At 40.8% G+C, this 17,416-nt stretch overlaps 1 protein-coding gene across 1 annotated transcript in view; it reads right to left on the reverse strand.

Moving 5' to 3' along the window:
- The window catches only part of ANO4 (anoctamin 4), a 333,135-nt gene that overhangs the window by 176,736 nt on the left and 138,983 nt on the right, over positions 1-17,416 (reverse strand). The window contains exon 4 of the mRNA XM_053662056.1: positions 14,856-15,047. Within this exon, the coding sequence (XP_053518031.1) occupies positions 14,856-15,047 (192 nt within the window). The remainder of the gene's footprint in view (positions 1-14,855; positions 15,048-17,416) is intronic.

Consider the following 17,416-nt stretch of genomic DNA (forward strand, 5'->3'; position numbering starts at 1 on the left):
TGTCCTATTTTTGCACTTGTTAGGATTCAAAGACACCAATTTTTGAAACTGGGAGTTTGCTTTCAATTTCCCATAAGCGAACTCAGTATTTCTATGACACTGTTAAGTCACAGAATGAATGGTTTTAGGAGGGGAGGAGGGTACAGACTTTCCTTGCATCCACCACTATCCGAGATAAATCTTTTAAAAAGGAAGAAAGGAAATGAATTCTGTTCATCTGGAGGATCTGAAATTGAAAACCCTAGATTTACATGTGGGATATTCCACTGGTTCCAGAAGAACTTTCCATCTCTGCTTCTTAACTTCATTTACAGCGCATTCCAAAAATGTCTTCAGTGTGCCATAAGCTCAAAGGGCTTTGCAATAGAGGATGCCTCATAAGTGCTGCTGGAAAAAGACACACTGATCACCCTCTTTTATATTAGTGTTCCTTAACTATAAATCTAGTGATGTGGCAAGATCATTTTTACTTATGTATGAAAGCTCAGCTTTGTTAGTAGGAAAAGCCAGATCGGTTCACCCACACTGATCACTACAAAAGCTACGAATATTCCTACAAATGATTGGCACTGGGCAGTTTCACGGACTCAGTTCTGGACTGGGTCCTGACTGGAGAATCATGTGGCTGACAGCAGGTGGATGTTTCCCAGGTTGAAAATGGAAATAATAACCGCATTACTTCAGCCAGTAATGGCTGCCCTTCAACAAAATTGCTTCCATGTATCCCTGGATTGGCGAATAGTCACCTCCTAAAAGATAATGAGCCTCTGCCACTACGAGTTCCAAAGAGGGCCTGGGAATCTGAGCCTCGGAGCTCTAAACGACAGGAAGGATTTGTGCCTCCTGCACACAGAGCTCGGTGGATAGGGGTCTTCCAGTCGCCTAGATGCTGAGGTCTGTTGCTCTGATGACAGGGACTCACAGAGAAAGGAAAGGGAGAAAGTAAGGATTAGGAGGTGTAAGAGAATAGAAACCATGGAACCTTCCACATCACTACCCTGATGTTTACTCTCTTAACCTGCATGACAGATCTGAATGTATAGAGGGCTTGGGCTGGATGTACGAAAGAGTATGTCCCTACAAGACAACAAGAAGCCTCATGAGAGCTTGCACATCAGCCTCTCACCTCTCAGACAGGGTATTAAGTACAGCAGAAGTTAATATTATCTGATTTCTTTTTCAAAAAATATTTTTTTTATTTATTTTTAGAGAGGGGGGAAGGGAAGGAGAAAGAATGGGAGAGAAACATCAGTGTGTGGTTACCTCTCATGTGTCCTCTACTGGGGACCTGGCCTGCAACCCAGGCATGTGCCCTGACTGGGAATCGAACCAGCAACCCTTTGCTTCACAGGCCCATGCTCAATCCACTGAGTTACACCAGCCAGGGCCTATTATCTGATTCCCATGGTCAAGGGTGTAGGCTGGGCTTAGGGTTTAAGCTACTAGTTATAGTTGCATGATCTTGAGTTAATAGTTACTTAACTCTCTCCGAGCTTCTCAAAAATATAAAATTATTTGAAATAGCCTCAGGCAAAAGATGTAGTTTTAAATTCCACAAAACACAATACTCTTTCCAGAAGTTAATCACTTGGTTTTCTTTGTGGTTCCCTTTTCTACAGCTTTTCTTTATTCATTTTGTATGTTTGAATGGTTGTGAAAGATTCTTCAGAAAACTTTCTCTGAATGCATCTCAGAGGTACAAATATATGCATATGTCCCTCAGTAAAGGGAAAAGAAAATGCAAATATTGGAGGGAAGAAACTAGTGTGTATTTTTAGACAATTCCTCATATGATAGCAAGAAGTACAGAACCCAATGCCCACATTTACCAAGGCCCAAAATAGCTTGTTTTCCTAAGCACCCCCTATTTACTAAGCTCACATCACGCATCTTTAAAAAAAAAAAGCAAAGAGGAAGCAATTCAAATGAGGGATGATTAGTGTTATTTCTAAACCACAGCACACTAACTGCTCTGAAATGCAGCACATTGACCTTCAAGGCAACAAGAAATAAAACAGAAGTCCCTTGACGAAGCTCTTATCATTTTTCTTTCACATAATTTCAAAGCATGGGGAAGATCTTTTCTTGCAGCCACACCGAAAATCCATTCCACAAACAGGAAAACAAATATGCAATTTCATCCATTCTTCCGATCTACTCAAGAAGGGCAGTCAGATTCCTTGGGCTCAGTAAAGAAGTATCTGCCACAATTTCAAAAAAAAAAAAAAAAAGTCTGCTTCCAGATAAGGTGCTGAAAAAAACACTAAAATTTCACACTCAACTAATTCTCAACTTTACGAAAAAAAGAACTGTCACAATGGAAAAAAATTAGAGACACAGGTTTTAGCATCCATCATTTACTAATTTTGTAGTTTGGAGCAAATACTTTCATGTCCTGAGCTGCAGAGAAAGAGGGGTAAGTCCACCCGCCAGACTGCTGGGAGGACTAAGTGGGATGCAGGAGAAAGAGCAGTAGTGAAAGACCCTCGGAAACAACGAAGCAACAGCTGATGGAAGGTGGTAGTGACGTGATTACTACTGTTGTAAAGACTGGCCGTACATTTACTTTTGCCTTATTTTTTCCCCTAAAGAATAAGTTGAATCTTCACTCTCATCTTGGCAGGAGCCAGGACAAGTCAGCCAGAAACGACCCATCTGTTGTCTGTCTTCCACTTTTTATTTTTTATTTTATTTATTTTTATGCTGCATTATTTTTTTAATATATTTTATTAATCATGCCATTACAGTTGTTCTATTCCCCCCTTCATTCCCCTCCACCCTGCACACCCCATCCCCCACCATTCCCCCCTTTTAGTTTATGACCACGTGTCTCAAGTTCTTTAGATTCTATATTTCCCATACTATTCTTGCCCTCCCCCCTATCTATGTCTTCCACTTTTTAAACCTTTCCTTACCTGCCCTCATTGTTTGCTCTCCCCATGGACTCTGGTACTGCTGGTTTTGTTTGTTCATTTGTCATTTTTTAGCACATGGAATTCTGTTTAATGGTAGAAATGTTACACTATGATAGCCTCTTCAAGGCAAAGTTGTGGTATAAATTTAAAAGCACTAGACAGAGGACTCATTTCTTCTATAGTTGTTTATTTATAAACAAGGTGAAATTGCAATTTTCAGTGCTACTTTAAATAAAATTGATCCTCTTTTTCCTAGCCATTTAATATTTCCTTTCACCCTGTGCAAAAAATTTTCTGCAGTTTGGCCAAAACATGGCACCTCTGTGTACCATGTGAAACAGCACAGGAAAGGCACTGGCTGAGTTCAGCCTGTTCCCTGACTTAAGACCAAGTCTTGACACGAGGGCCAGAAAATACCGTGTTCTGCCATATGTCATGCACAGTTTTTGCCCAACTTTTTGAGGAAAAATAAGGATGCACATTACACATGGGTATGATGATCACATACCATGGGTATAATAATGGGTATAACAATCCCATGTATAATGCACACAAAAAACACGGGTGTGCATTATACAAGGCAAAATACAGTAATCACTGAAACTCGTGAAAACGGGAGTGAGTTTTGTTTGAAACTAGAGAAGGGTAAGATGAAAAAGCAAAAATATACTGCAAAGTAGAACGAAAAAGAATCTACAAAGTGGAGCATCATTTAAATAGAAAGAAACAGTAACGCATTAGGGTGACTATGTATTTTTTCAGTGGAACACTAATGATGCCTTCTTCAGCATAGTTTTCTTATGCTAAGGCTTGAACTCTCCTGGGGCTTTTCACTTAAATTTCCCAAGGCTCTGTTATACTAACTTGCTAGGAAAATTGCTGTCAAGTTGTCTGAAGAAGAAGGTCACAGCATAACGAATGACAAAATCAAACCACCGGAGCTGGAATTCGGCCTCTGCCATTCACTGACTATGCGTCCTTGGGCGAATTACTTTAACTTTTCTGCGCCTTAGTTCCCCCAACCATAAAAAAGGACAACGGCATGAGAATATCATGGGAATTGAGATAATGAATGCAAATAGCTCAACAGTGCTTGAGGTTGGAAATACGGGGAAGTGCTTAATAAATTGTAGCTTTTGTTTTATTAAAATAGAATTTTATTATTATTGAACTTTTAATTCTTCTGTATACAGACAGCACTACAGATACTCTAGCTCACTAGCAACAACAAGATCTTAAAGTTTCTCTCCTGTGATATCATTTTGGCCCAGCATTTAAATAGCACAGCCATATAAGCAAAAAATAACCATGCATAAAGAGGGAAAGGGCTGCTTAGGTTTTAAAAGAGAGATAGAAGAAGGTTAAAATTTCTTGGGAAAATGATCAAACATATCAACAAAACACCATTTTACAAGCTCTACAAGAGAATAAAGGACATTCTATGACTGCTGACATTTCTCTAGGACCGGAAGATGGGCCACACAAATAAAGCAATAGCAAGAGAAGAAATATTTTAGATTTCAGAAGACTTCTAATTCTATTTTATATTGCGTATAATCATCAAAGTGGGATAATTTGACCCATATCCACTACGCTTTACAGTTTCCAACTCAAAAAATGTCAATCAATTCTTCAGTTTACTCTGCTCTGGACCCTTACTCTGCTCAGTCCCAAGCCTGGTGCTCTTAATGCTCTTGTCATTAGCCTATAAAAGGGAATAGAAAATAATATTCATTGATTAGGAGTGGTCAAAAGATAAAGTCGAGTGAAATCAAGATGCAAGAGAAACATCTGACGCAAGCAGAAGGCAAGAGAAAGCTTATGAACACAGGAGGAGGGCGGACGGCCCAGGGCCAGGGTAGCCCTGGTGTGAGTCCTCCTACTGGTACCTGGCACAAGTCAACTGGGAAACTGGTCCAACGGGGCGGCGACTGAGCAAGAAGTGATTCCAAACATAGGTACTTTCAGGCTTCAGAGTTTTGCCTGTGATGATGGTGACAACAAAAATGATCACTGCCATTTCTGACTGAGCACCCACTATGTGACAAGGGTCATATTAAGCACATCACATGAATCAATTGTGCTTAATGGTCATAACAATGCTGTAGAGGGTTGCCAGATATTAAATATAAAAATGAAGGGTTACCAGTTAAAATTTGAATTTCAAATAAATAATAGATTTTTTTCTTATAGGTGTGCCCCCTGTAATATTTGGTACATGCTCTCACCATAAGGCAATCATAGCTTGTCTGGAATTTAACTGTAAGATCTGTATTTCATCTGGCAAACCTAGCCCTGTGAGACAGGTATTAATACCCTCCCTTTCGCTGATGAGCAAGAGGAGGGCACTGAGATTCAGAGAAATTAGGCCATTCGGTCAAGTCTGAATAGCCATCTTATGTAGCATATCTGGGTTTAAAATACCTAACAACCTAGCTTTCATTCATAACCATTGTAATACACTGTCTCTATTATTATGCTCTTTCCTGTATCTGGGTGGCCATGCCCCATCTCCCGTTCAAATCCTGGTTGATCTTCAAAGTCCAATTTGTAAACCATATGCCTCTGTTCCAGCCCTTAATACAGTTTGACTTCTGTAGCGGCAGGTGGACTGTCTCTGCAGTGCACATTCTTCCTTGTGTATTTCCCTTTTCTAACATGGCCTCTATTTCCTTTTGGGCAAGTGTCTTTCCCCTACTGTCTGCAGCCTGAGAGGGAGGGGAAATCCAGGGGTCCTCCCCCCCATTATAAAAGCTGACAGAGAGGTCCTCCTTCTGTCCCCATCCTTTCTCTCATCACCCTCTACTCAACCAAGGGAAAGGTGCACGGCCAGTAGGATGTTTCTCCCAGGTCTTCCAAATTTGATCCAAATAATGCAAAACTCAAAAAAGCTAAGGGTCCATTTCTTCCAGATAGTTAAACAGTTCTTTTCTTGGTTTCTGATGTTTTTTTTTCCCCCAAGGCTGATTCTCTATGCTTTCCTTTCATATCACTCAGATTTAAATTCCTTCCTTGCTTAGATTAAATAATTGGTTTCAGTTATTTATAACCAAAGAACACTGACTGACCATGTTTTTGGACATGACTGTGAGCTCCCCAAGGACCATGTGTAATAAAGTTCTATACCATTCCAGCCCCAAAGAACTATCTTCCAAATAAATACTTGTTAGTGGATGGTAGACACTCGGAAAAGTTTGTAAACTCAAAGGGAAATGAACTAAAATTACATAGGGCAGATGGTACAGAGAGCTAGAGGACTGTCTTGTTCTTTCTTTTTGTACTTAACAACCCGTGGGTGAGCTTTCAGAAAGCACTTTGGGAATTGGGATTATTAACTTTGTAAAAGGTACATGGATGACTTCGCAGGCCTCAATATGACAAAAATGTCCATGCTGCTCTAAGATCTGTGACTCACTGCAAATAAGAAACTCAGTTTGAGAGCCCTTCTGTAATCTCTCTACAGAACTATGATGCCTCAGTGTAAGTACACTGAAAGTGGAGGGTGAAGCTGGTCTCATCTACCTTGCAGAATAATATGAGTTTTAAATAAATATTCTTTCCCATTTTCATCAGTGTTACTGATTCGTGCTTTCAATTCTTATTCAGTTAAGAACAAAGCACATTAAATACATCCTCTTATTGATGTATAAATGCATGCAGCTCATTCCATGTATCAAAAGTAAAAAAAAAAAAGGTGATAAAACACTGAGATAGTTATAAAAATGACGACCCAACCTCACGATGGCATTTAACTATCCAAGCTAGAACAAGCCAATGCGATACAGAAAAGTACCACGTATGAAAACATGCAATGTGTGTATATCCACTGCAGTACTGGGCTTCTCCTAGTTGATATTTTAAAAACACAGTAGGGCTTTTCTACTCCCTAAACAGGGCTGACACAAGGCAAAGCAAGGCAAGTTATAGTGTCACTGATGGCAATATCACTAATTCATAAGCCAAAAATCTTATAAATACATAAAAGAAGAAGGAAATAAAATCAATGATCATTCTCACAGTATGTTTAGTGAAAGCTGGAATGAAATTTTCATTGCACAAAAGAGTAAACTACACAATTTGAGGAGGATGAAACAAAGCTAGAAACTACAGCATACATTTAGTGGTAGAAACCCTACAGCTACACCCAGTATAAACTGATTGAAAGCAAGAACACTGCAAACAGCACGATGGGTACGAGGCAGGCAACCTCGACTTAACCAATACTCCAGCATCATCGTTACCGTGATGACTGTGGCGGGGGCTATTTAAAGGCACATCCAGCTCTCCTCCACAGATGAGAGCCCCTTCACCTGAAGCCCCTTAAAGGCTCTTGAAAGAAATCACTGGATGATAAAGGACAGTCCCTGCACACCCCACGGCTATCCCAACAGAACCACCTACAGGCCATTTCTACGAAAAGAAACCAATTCTTCTGCACTTGGAGCGGGTTTTGAAGGGGTTTATACCCCTACATCTTGCCTCTGCTTCTGAAATCAGGTAAAGAAGTTGTGCAGGTTTAACTAAGAACTGACAAAAAGCGTGCGGATGCTTTATACACAGCAAAGCCTTGGAACCAGCTTGTCTCCAAGGTGAGTCCCTGGGACTGGTGAAGGAGCGTGTGACGTAGAATTAGCAGATCTGAAGCAAAAACAAATATACTTAAAAGAAGACAAGTGCACTTGTCTTTGTCCTTAAAGGAACTGCACTCGTAGCTAAACGTGCACAAACAAGGCCTGTGTTACAAACACAGCTGTGCCAGGCCAGCCAGGTGTGAAGCCTGGTCCCTGCTGTAATGGATCCCATGAGGACGCCAGTCCTCCTTATCTTGCTCTAACTAGAAAGGAGACAGAACGACATACACGTACATAGAGAGAAAGAAAGCACAAATGTACAGCAGTATGGTACATCGTCTGTAATGGTTTAAAGGACAGCTCTTTATCTTGTGTCACCGATTCTTAACAGTGAAACGTACCGTCTTGATAGAAAAACACTAAATTATAAAGCCACATGCTTCCGTTATTTAAAAAAATAAAGTAGGAGCCAGTGTGGAAAAAAAAATCACACCTTGAACGAAAAACTTCACAGTGGTATTGTACCTGGGAGCATCACTTGCTCTGTTTTCGGTTTTGCTTTCCAAGTCACAAGTCTAAAACACCCTTTAAAGACAAACGGAGCTAAGCTGCTACCTTAATGATTTCGGAAGGGAGGGTGGGTGCTTCAGTGAGTGGATTGCCAGTGCTTAAATTATGACATACAGGCTCATCCCCTACTAGAATGAGTCAGAGGGATATTCAGAAACAGAAACAGCAGCATGAAACTGCTTTGTGCACCAGTTTAAAAAACTAAGACTTCAGGTCTGTGCAATGAAAACCTGACATTAAATAAAGGGTTAGATTTCCTATTACATACACAACCTGATCTTAAAAAACATAGGTAGTTTACCTCCCAAGAGGAAGCAGGATAAATAAACAATCAGATGACTAGCTAAAATGCTACCAAAGTATTGCAAAAGCATACCCAAATGGCCCCTTGTATTCAACACATTATTTGTTAAATACATTACAGATTGATTTTTGTTTGTGTTTTGTGTCTCTAAGTGTGTGTGTGGGGGGGGTGTTGGGTGTGGTTTTCTTTTTTCTTTTTGGTTGATTGAGAACTTTTCCACTGAGTTCCGCATGAGGAGGCTTTAAGTAACTAAAAGGACCTTCAATGTTGTGTCTTTTAAAAATGATTATACATAAAGTTTTCTAAGGACAATTTCTAACCTCGTTACTGTTTACAAATACTGCCCCCTCAAATGATGTAATAAACTAAGTAAAATAGGTTTATGTTTGACAATATCACATGCTCTAAGATTTAGGATTTGGGGCTTAAAAATTATGCTATCATAATATATGATAGCATAATGGGAGTAGCATATATGCTAATACGCACACACAGATTTTTAATTCTTAAATTTGTTACCACTGCAAAGATTTGAGAAATTTAGTCTCATCCCATTATACCCAACTTACCACTGAAATGGTGGTTTTAAAGTAAAAAAAGCAAGGATCTTTCTGGCAACTATAATAGTCAAAGAAAAGCCAGCAGTCAGTGACTGCGGGAGTGAATTGCCGAGATAGTTATCGCTGCTCACTCCCAGTAAATGTCAGCGCTATTCTTATCTTACACCTGGGATTCTAGATTTCAGAGTTTCTTTTTGAGACTTGCTCCTCTAACCAGATCTAAATGTTTTCTTCCCTCTCCAGTGTCTTTTTATTGTTATTATTATTATTATTATTATTATTATTATTATTATTATTGGTTTCAGAGAGAGAGGAAGGGGGAGGGGAAGAGGGGAAGGAGGAATGGAGGGGGGAGGGGGAGAACAATTGATGTGAGAGAGAAACATTGACAGGTTGCCTCCAGTATGTGCCCAGACCCAGGAATAGAATCTGAGACCCTTCAGTCTGTGAACCTTGCTCCAACCTACTGAGTTGCACCAATCCGGGCATTTCCTCCCCAGTTTGGCCCGTCAGGCTGTAGATATAAAATTGTTCAACTGTTTGGATAGGGAATGTCTGGAGGAAGAAGGGGCTGAGAGGTCTCCAGAAACTATTAGTTTAATAGGTCACTCCCAGCTCAATTTCTTTTAATAATAAGTATAACCTACAAGCTTAATGTCCAGAGTTTTGTGCATGTCACGTAACTTTTTCAGTTTTTTTTTCAATTTCAGCCTAAATATTCTGCCTGTAGAATTGAATTAGAATAAACAAACACACAAAAAAGGGAGCCTGCAAAATCTAACAGGTCACAAAATGGACACCCCGTTAAGTCGGGGCACGTTGAAAATGAGAAAATAGATAAAATACATTAACGTGGAACATACTGAAAGTGACCAGAGGGGGCAGTGGTGGAAAGAAGAAGATGGGACTAGATGAAGAACATGTATGAATGACCCATGGACACGGCCAATGGTGTGGGAATGGACTGGGAGTGGGGGGGGGTAGATGGAGGAAGGCAAAAGGGTAAAAATTGGAACAACTGTAATAGAGTAAAAATTTTAAATGACTAAATGAATGAAAAGAGTAAAAAGAAAAGCAGCAGCTAGAGTGAATGGCAAATACAAATAAAGGGTATACATCCATATCCTAAAGCTCTGGAATGTATCCCAGTGCTTAGAAAAAAGAAAAGGCCACTATCCATACCCACTATGGCGGAGTGTTGTATTTTGTAACTGTTATCACATGATGATCTGTTGTTCCAAAATATGTACTTTAAAAAATAGGTTTCCAATTGTGATTTGTTTAATATAATTTTATTTAATTATAATTCTGTGCTAAACAATGGGCTTTATATCCAGCAGGGGTAATGTCTGCTTGCATGTGGTTGGCGGTTCCACCGGTACAAAATGATTTTCTGTTTGTGTGTGTTGAGAAATGATCACAATATATCTACAATAGTTAGCATCGTCACCATATGCAGTTACGAATTTTTTCTTGATGAGAACTTAGAAGACTTCTCTGAGTCTTAATAATACTTCAGACCATGGTCCTTCCCTTTTTCCTAAACACTTTAAAACATGCGACCGACCATGGCCCTGGCTGGTGTGGCTCAGTGGATTGAGTGCCAGCCTGCAAACCAAAGGGTCGCAGGTTCGATTTCCAGTCAGGGCTCATGCCTCGGTTGCAGGCCAGGTCCCCAACAAGGGATGCATGAGAGGCAACTGCACATTGATGTTTCTCTCCCTCTCTTTCTCCCTCCCTGTTTCCAAAACAAATAAATAAAATCTTTTAAAAAAAAAACATGCAACCATGGAGACTAGCCCTACTTTAATCATGGCCATAAATCTCAAACCTCAAATCCAGGATAATCTGTGTGGGACTGATTCAATCATTTGAAAGGACTTGAAAGTGACCAATAATCAAATGTTCTGTTCATCGTATCATCACATCGTATCTCATTCTCTCTCTCCCCCTTTTCTCTGCCTCTCTCTCCTTGGCTCCATTCTCATTGTCAGCAATGACCTTGCTCCCCTTTTTACAGATGAAACTGACACAGTGGGAAGAGAACTTAGAGCCTCATCATGCTGCTAACACCCACATACCCTCCCTCCCCACCTGTTATCACAGGTAAACTATTCACGACCCCATCGTGCACGGCCCTCACCCCTCTCACCAACGTCCACATCACAAAGTCTCCCTTTCCAACATCATGAGTTATCTGCTAGAGACTTTCTATTTGGAAAAGACACTCTCTCTTGACCTTACTTTCTCTTCAGCTGCTCCCCTATGTCTTCACTATTCTTCATGGCAAAACTGCTAAAAAAAAAGTTGTCTATATTCAGAGTATCCACTTCATATCCTTCCATTCTCTCTTAAATCTACTTTAACCAGCGTCTCATCGATACCACTTCACCAAAGCTGCTCTTATCAAAATCATCACTGATCTTTTAAAATTTTACTGAAATCCATGGCCAGTTCTTAGTCTTTGACTTCTTGACTTTCAGCAATATTTAACCTAGATAATCACTCCTCTCTTCTTGACAAACTCTCTTAACTTTCAACACACATAATTTCTGGCTACTCTCCATCCTGGCTGGACATTCTTTCTTGGTCTTGTTTGCTGCTGATTCACATTCTCTCTCACCTTTACTGTTGGACTGGCCCATGTTCTAGCTCTTAATCCTTTCTCCTTCTTCATCTTTCTTTCTTTGTCATCGCTTTTCATCTTGCTGTTTCAAAGACCATTTGTATGCAAACCACAGCCAATTTTATATCTTGTCCCCAGACCAATCTCTCAAACTCCTGACGTGTTTATCCCACCACCTATGTGATCTTGGCTAATTCTCAGCACTATCGGGTTCATAATCAGACTTCTGGCCAGGCCCCTACTTCTGCCTTCAAACCCACCACATCTGCTTCCCCTGCAGCCTTCTCTGTTGGATAAGAATCCAATTTATTCAGCCCAAGACCCTTGGAGCCATCCTAAGGACTCCTTTCTCTCTTACTGCACATCAAATCCATTGGGAAAGCCTGTTGGTCCATCTTTAAAGTCTTTCCAGAATTCAAATCCTCACCACCATTTCTGCAACCCCACACCTCACCCTACACCCTCTAGTGAGAGCGACCACCATCTCTTGACTGGATTGTACGGTGGTCTCCTCTCTGACCCTTCTCCTTTCATCCTATCTACAGTCTATTCTCAAACAATAACCAGTGTTAAAATATAAGTCAGATCATAGGATTCTTCTGCTCCAAGCCCTGTAAGTGCTCCCATTTCACAGGGTTCAAAGTCCTTACGAGGTTCAAAGGGCCTATAAGGCCCTGCTCTGTGTGATCCTGCTGAACTAAGCTGATGTTTTCCCCTCACTTCTGACTCAGGGGTTTCTGCTCTTCCTAAAACTTCCAGACTTACCCCTGTCCTAGGGCCTGTCCACTGCTTGGCCCTCTGCTGGAATTAACTTGCCCACTTACACAGCTCTCTCAGCCCCTTCTAGTCTTCAATCGATCATACATCCCGTCCACAAGGTGGCCTACCCTAACCACCTACTTAAAACTACAACATGCAAACCTAACCCCTGACTCCCCTCCTTTTCCTTGTACACATAATACTTATTCTCTTCCTAAACACTATGTAATTTATCTATTTATTATATTTTTGTATTGTCTGTCTCTCTCGGCTAGGTATATGGACTGCCTCACTATCATACCCCAAGTACTTGAAGGATAATAAACCCTCAATAAATACCTGTTAAAAGAAAGGCATGTAGAACAATTAGAAAACTATTGTAATTTGTCAGCAATAACCCATAAATCTAGAAAAATTTGTTTACGAAGAAACCTATTTTAATAGTCTGAAAAGCAGCTAACGATGGTTCAGTTCAGTCCTACCTTACACATATTTCTTGGAGATACAAATATAAATAATCCAGAATTCCCACCCTTGAAAACCTTATGGTAGAGAGATAGGTAATTTTAAAATGTTAAAATAGACTGGAGCAAAAGCAGGGGATCCTGAAGAGAGCAGCATGAGCAAAGATTGGGAGACATGAAACAGCACCAGGTGTCCAACGAGCTCAGAGCGTCAGACTGACAAGCTGAAGTCAGTCTGATCAGATGTCTGATTGAGGTGATTAATGGTCCAGCTGATGTGCCAACTGGCCTAGACTACTGTCCCCAGTTACTCGATGAACACCAACCTACATATTGACGTGAAGGGGTTTTGCTGATGTGGTTAAAGTATTTATCAGTTGAAATTAAATAAGGAAGCTTATGCTAGATAATCTGGGGGAGACTGATTCAGTCCTTTGAAAGGCCTTAAATGCAGAGCTGAGGCCTCCTTGAAAAAGAAGAAATTCCACCTGTGGATAGCAGCATCTTCGCACCAAAAAGTGCTAGTCTGCCCTTTCTGACGGCCTGCTCTATGATTACGGACTTGCCTCAACAGACCTCATACTCATGAGCCAATTCTCTATAATGAATTTCTAGAATGTACCTTTTACTGGTTCTGATTTTCTGGTTGAACCCTGACTGATACAGTAAAGTTTAAGGAACAAGGAGGCAAAAATGAAGGATGAGAAGCAATAGGGGCTAAATCATGAAGGCTACCCTGCTTTTAGCATGCAAAGAGGTTCACACTTTACCCTTTAACCAACAGGACAAGCAGGGTGAATGACATAATCAGGGTGGAGATGAACCATTATAGATTTGGTGTAAAGGATCTCCCGGGATGGGAGGAGGCAAGGAGGAGAGAGAGATGCCAAAGATTGGAAGACCAGAAAAGTTACATGTGAAAGAAGAAAGGAATCACGAAAGAAGACTGTGTGGAAGCCAGCGTACATGGTTTTGGGAAGGAGTGGTGGTCCATTCAACCAGCAGTAGGGAGGGGGAAGAGGAGAGAAGGAGGGGGCACACTTTCCTTTTTGGCAAGGCTCAAGTGAGGAGGTGTGGCCAAGGCCACGGGTGAAGGTTACAATTGAAGGGTTATTCAAGGTCATTGGGAGGACCCTCATCTTCTAAAAACTGTAGGAAAAGGGGAAAGGATGGGAATAAACAGAGACACTCCCGTTTGGAGATGAAGGGTAAGGAATCTGCAGTAATTTATGGCCAATGGCTCTGGAGTTTCTCAGTGCAGTTAAGAAATAAGGTTGTTGAGGGAGATGGCTAGCTGGAAGGCTTGCTTTAGTTGGGGCTGGATGGCCTCCTGCCAGGACATTACACAGGGGAATCAGGATTGAGTGAGAGTTATACTAAATGACTGCTGAATTCCCTCCAAATCCAATGTTTCTATGAGTCAGATGGACATTAAAGTTGCCTTGTTCACTGATGTTTCCTCATCACCCAAAACAATGCCTGGCATATAGCAGGCACTCAGTAAATTGGTTGAATGAATGATACTTAAGTGAGTTTCTCATCCAAACAAGCAAATAAAACCATTTTATTACAATTAACTGCTTTGATATGGACTCACTTCAGCACTTTTTTACATGTTAAAATGCTTCCCATAATCTTGAAACTTAATGTGATCCCCTAATCTTAAAAGGATGTAGGCAAGTCAAACCAGGCATCTTGGGCTTCCAAGTGGACCTTTTCAATTTGACTTTTTCCCTGGTCTATTCTATAGCAAATCATCAAGAAAAAGGCCAAATATCTTTTCTTTTATTATACAATAAGCTTTTTGGAACTGAGCAAGTTTATTCACTTAGAATTTTCATTTAGACTCTACCACTGTAGGAAGAATATAGCCTTAACCTTTTGGACACATCAAGCTGTCCCTGCTCTTATTGGTCTTGGTGACATTTTTACCACTGATTCAAGTGAGCAAAGAGGAAGAAGCATGACTCTTTAAAAAAAGCAAGCCTAACTGGAATTATGATGTAATTCAATGATACAAATATAACCCAGGCTGTTTCAGGTTGCTGCTAACATGGGTCCCTGTTGAACTTTCCCCATGCGTTACCTGGGTGGAAGGCTCTGGTTTTCCCATTAGTCAGTCCAGAAGAGCTTGCCTCCATTTTTATTGACCTTCTAATTGGTGGAAGTGAGGAATGCCTGACCACGGGCAGGCGACGGGACCCTGGGTGGCTTGCCACACTTCGCCGTTGATGGATTTGCAAACGCTTTTCAGCCCCATGAATAGAGAAACTTAAACCTGGAATGAGAAATAGCACCATTATGTTGAAGAAGTCAGTTCAGAATTTCTAAAATGCCAGATTATTCTGTGCCATGAAATCCACGGAGCATAAGCAACTATGCTGCTAAATTCTGCGACTGATGCTCGAAGTGTAATGCCAACAGATTTTCAGATTACATCATTTACTGAACACTGTTTCATTAAAAAACGGACAACCTCAGAGAGCATGACACGAGTCTTCGAAACAGGGATCTAATGAAGTCAAATATTAAGATGCTTTCCAAGATCCTGGAAAATATGTACATATTTGGCATGCTACTGCCAGGGGCTTTGAGGCTGGAATTCCAATAAAAATCAAAGAAATTGTCAAAGAATATGTATGAATGACTCATGGACATGGACAACAGTGTGGGGATTGACTGTGGGAGCAGGGGGGCGGCGCTGGGGGGGAGGGCAAAGGGGGAAAAGTTGGGATAACTGTAATAGAATAACAATAAAAAATGTTTTAAATCAAAGAACTTTCTCCACAGGATTCATGTAGAGGCCAGAGCTGAAGACTAAACTCAGATTTACATGTCTGATAACCTTAGAATTACGTACTTCTAGAGCTATTTTATCTAGAAAAATTTCAAACATATCAAAAGCAAAAATAATAGTATAATGAACCCTGTAACCTAGTACCCAGCTTGAGCATATATCAAGATTTTTCCATAAAGTTGGGAAAAAACATTTTTTCCAATCTTTTTCTATATGTATCTTTCTTTGTTGTTGGTTTGCTTTCTATGTGCCAACATAGCTTGATGCATGTCAATCTCAACAAAACCAATATTAATTGCACCAAATTACATTGATTATATATCAACATGGATCATACCTACTATACTAATACATATGAAATACATCAAATTCTTAATTCAAAATATATTTTAAAAAAACATACTGATCAACTTTGGAAGTTGCTAAAATCCAAATTCAATACTCAAAAATTGATTAGTAAAGGGAAAGAAGCAAGCATTTGACCTGCCTTTCCTTTATTGGCCATATTTCAAGGTAACCAAATAGTTGGCAAGAAAAAGTTCTTCACTCTAATGGTTGTCCCAACTTTTTTGCATCTCTGGGCCACACTGGAAGAAGAGCTATCTTGGGCCACACTTTAAGAACACAAACACTAACAAAAACTGATAAGCAAAAAAACGGTTTTAAGGAAACTTATAATTTTGTGTTGGCCTGCATTCATAGCTGTCCTGGGCCACATGTGGCCTGTGGGCGGCAGGCTGGACACCCCTGCAAGAATTCCATCAAATAAATTACTGATCGAAAAGAGAATTAGAAAATCATTTCAGAAGCCTCAATGAAATATGAAAGGTAATATGGTTTGTCCAAAGAAGCGCTCTGAGGACAGCTGGAATGCAAAGTCATGAACGTCTGAATCCAGATCTGTTCTTTAAAAAAGGCCAAGCAAAGGTGTCGGTCTTACCAATGCCAACCAGCCAGGAGGCATGGTCAAGAATCATGCCATCTAATAGGGGAAAGCTAAGCTTCACAAAATCACAGATTTTTTTTTCGAGAGGAGACACATTTGAAACTTGAAGGTAGAAATATAAAGTTAGAAGTTACTCTGGTGCCTTAGAAAGATGAGGTAACTGAGCCCCACAGGGTCAAACCATCGGTTTACATATTACCGGTACTGGAAAGCTGTAGTGAGACACCTACTAAAAACCCAGGCACAAGGGAAATAAAAACCCTGCTTAGAGGTAAACTGTAAATGAGTAATCATGGGTCGAGGGGGAAGTATGAAGGGTTGCCTTACATTTCTCCAAGGGGTGGTAAGAGATAGAATTTACAAATTGGCTTGGATCCTAACAAATTTTAAGAAAGGATGACCTGAATCAGAATGAGATTTGGTCAGCCAAGGAAGCATAAAACTCAGCAACCAACAAAATCAGTCCAATGGAGACAAACTGGGCAGCGTCCACCCAGGCAACAGCCTCAGAGTTTGAGAATCCCAAACGCACAGCCGGATAGATGGTCCTGACACAATTGTACTCTCCCTTTTCCACCTAAGTTCCCTTGCTCTGGCAGTGCTCACTGAGTTAGGATATTAGGATGTGGCCTCCAGCGCAGGGAGAGAGTGACAGACAGAGTTCTCAGTGTGGGCTGGCAAACTGGCATCTCAGGTTTCAACATGTCCACTCCCCATGACCTGCTTGGTGTGAGTTTGACCCCAAGGTCTGTTTTTTAAGCCCACATGCGGTGGGCCTGTGCCTTGGTCTTGGGAAATTCACCCAGGTAAGGCCTGTCATGCTGGGCGACCCCTTGGGGGACAGACAGCCTGGCAGCTTCCCCTTGGCAATGCATGTCCTGCTCTGGTGCTCAGGCGTCTACGC

Source organism: Artibeus jamaicensis, unplaced genomic scaffold, assembly GCF_021234435.1.
Source record: "Artibeus jamaicensis isolate MK-2021 breed Jamaican fruit bat unplaced genomic scaffold, CSHL_Jam_final contig_233, whole genome shotgun sequence".
NCBI classification, from domain to species: domain Eukaryota; kingdom Metazoa; phylum Chordata; class Mammalia; order Chiroptera; family Phyllostomidae; genus Artibeus; species Artibeus jamaicensis.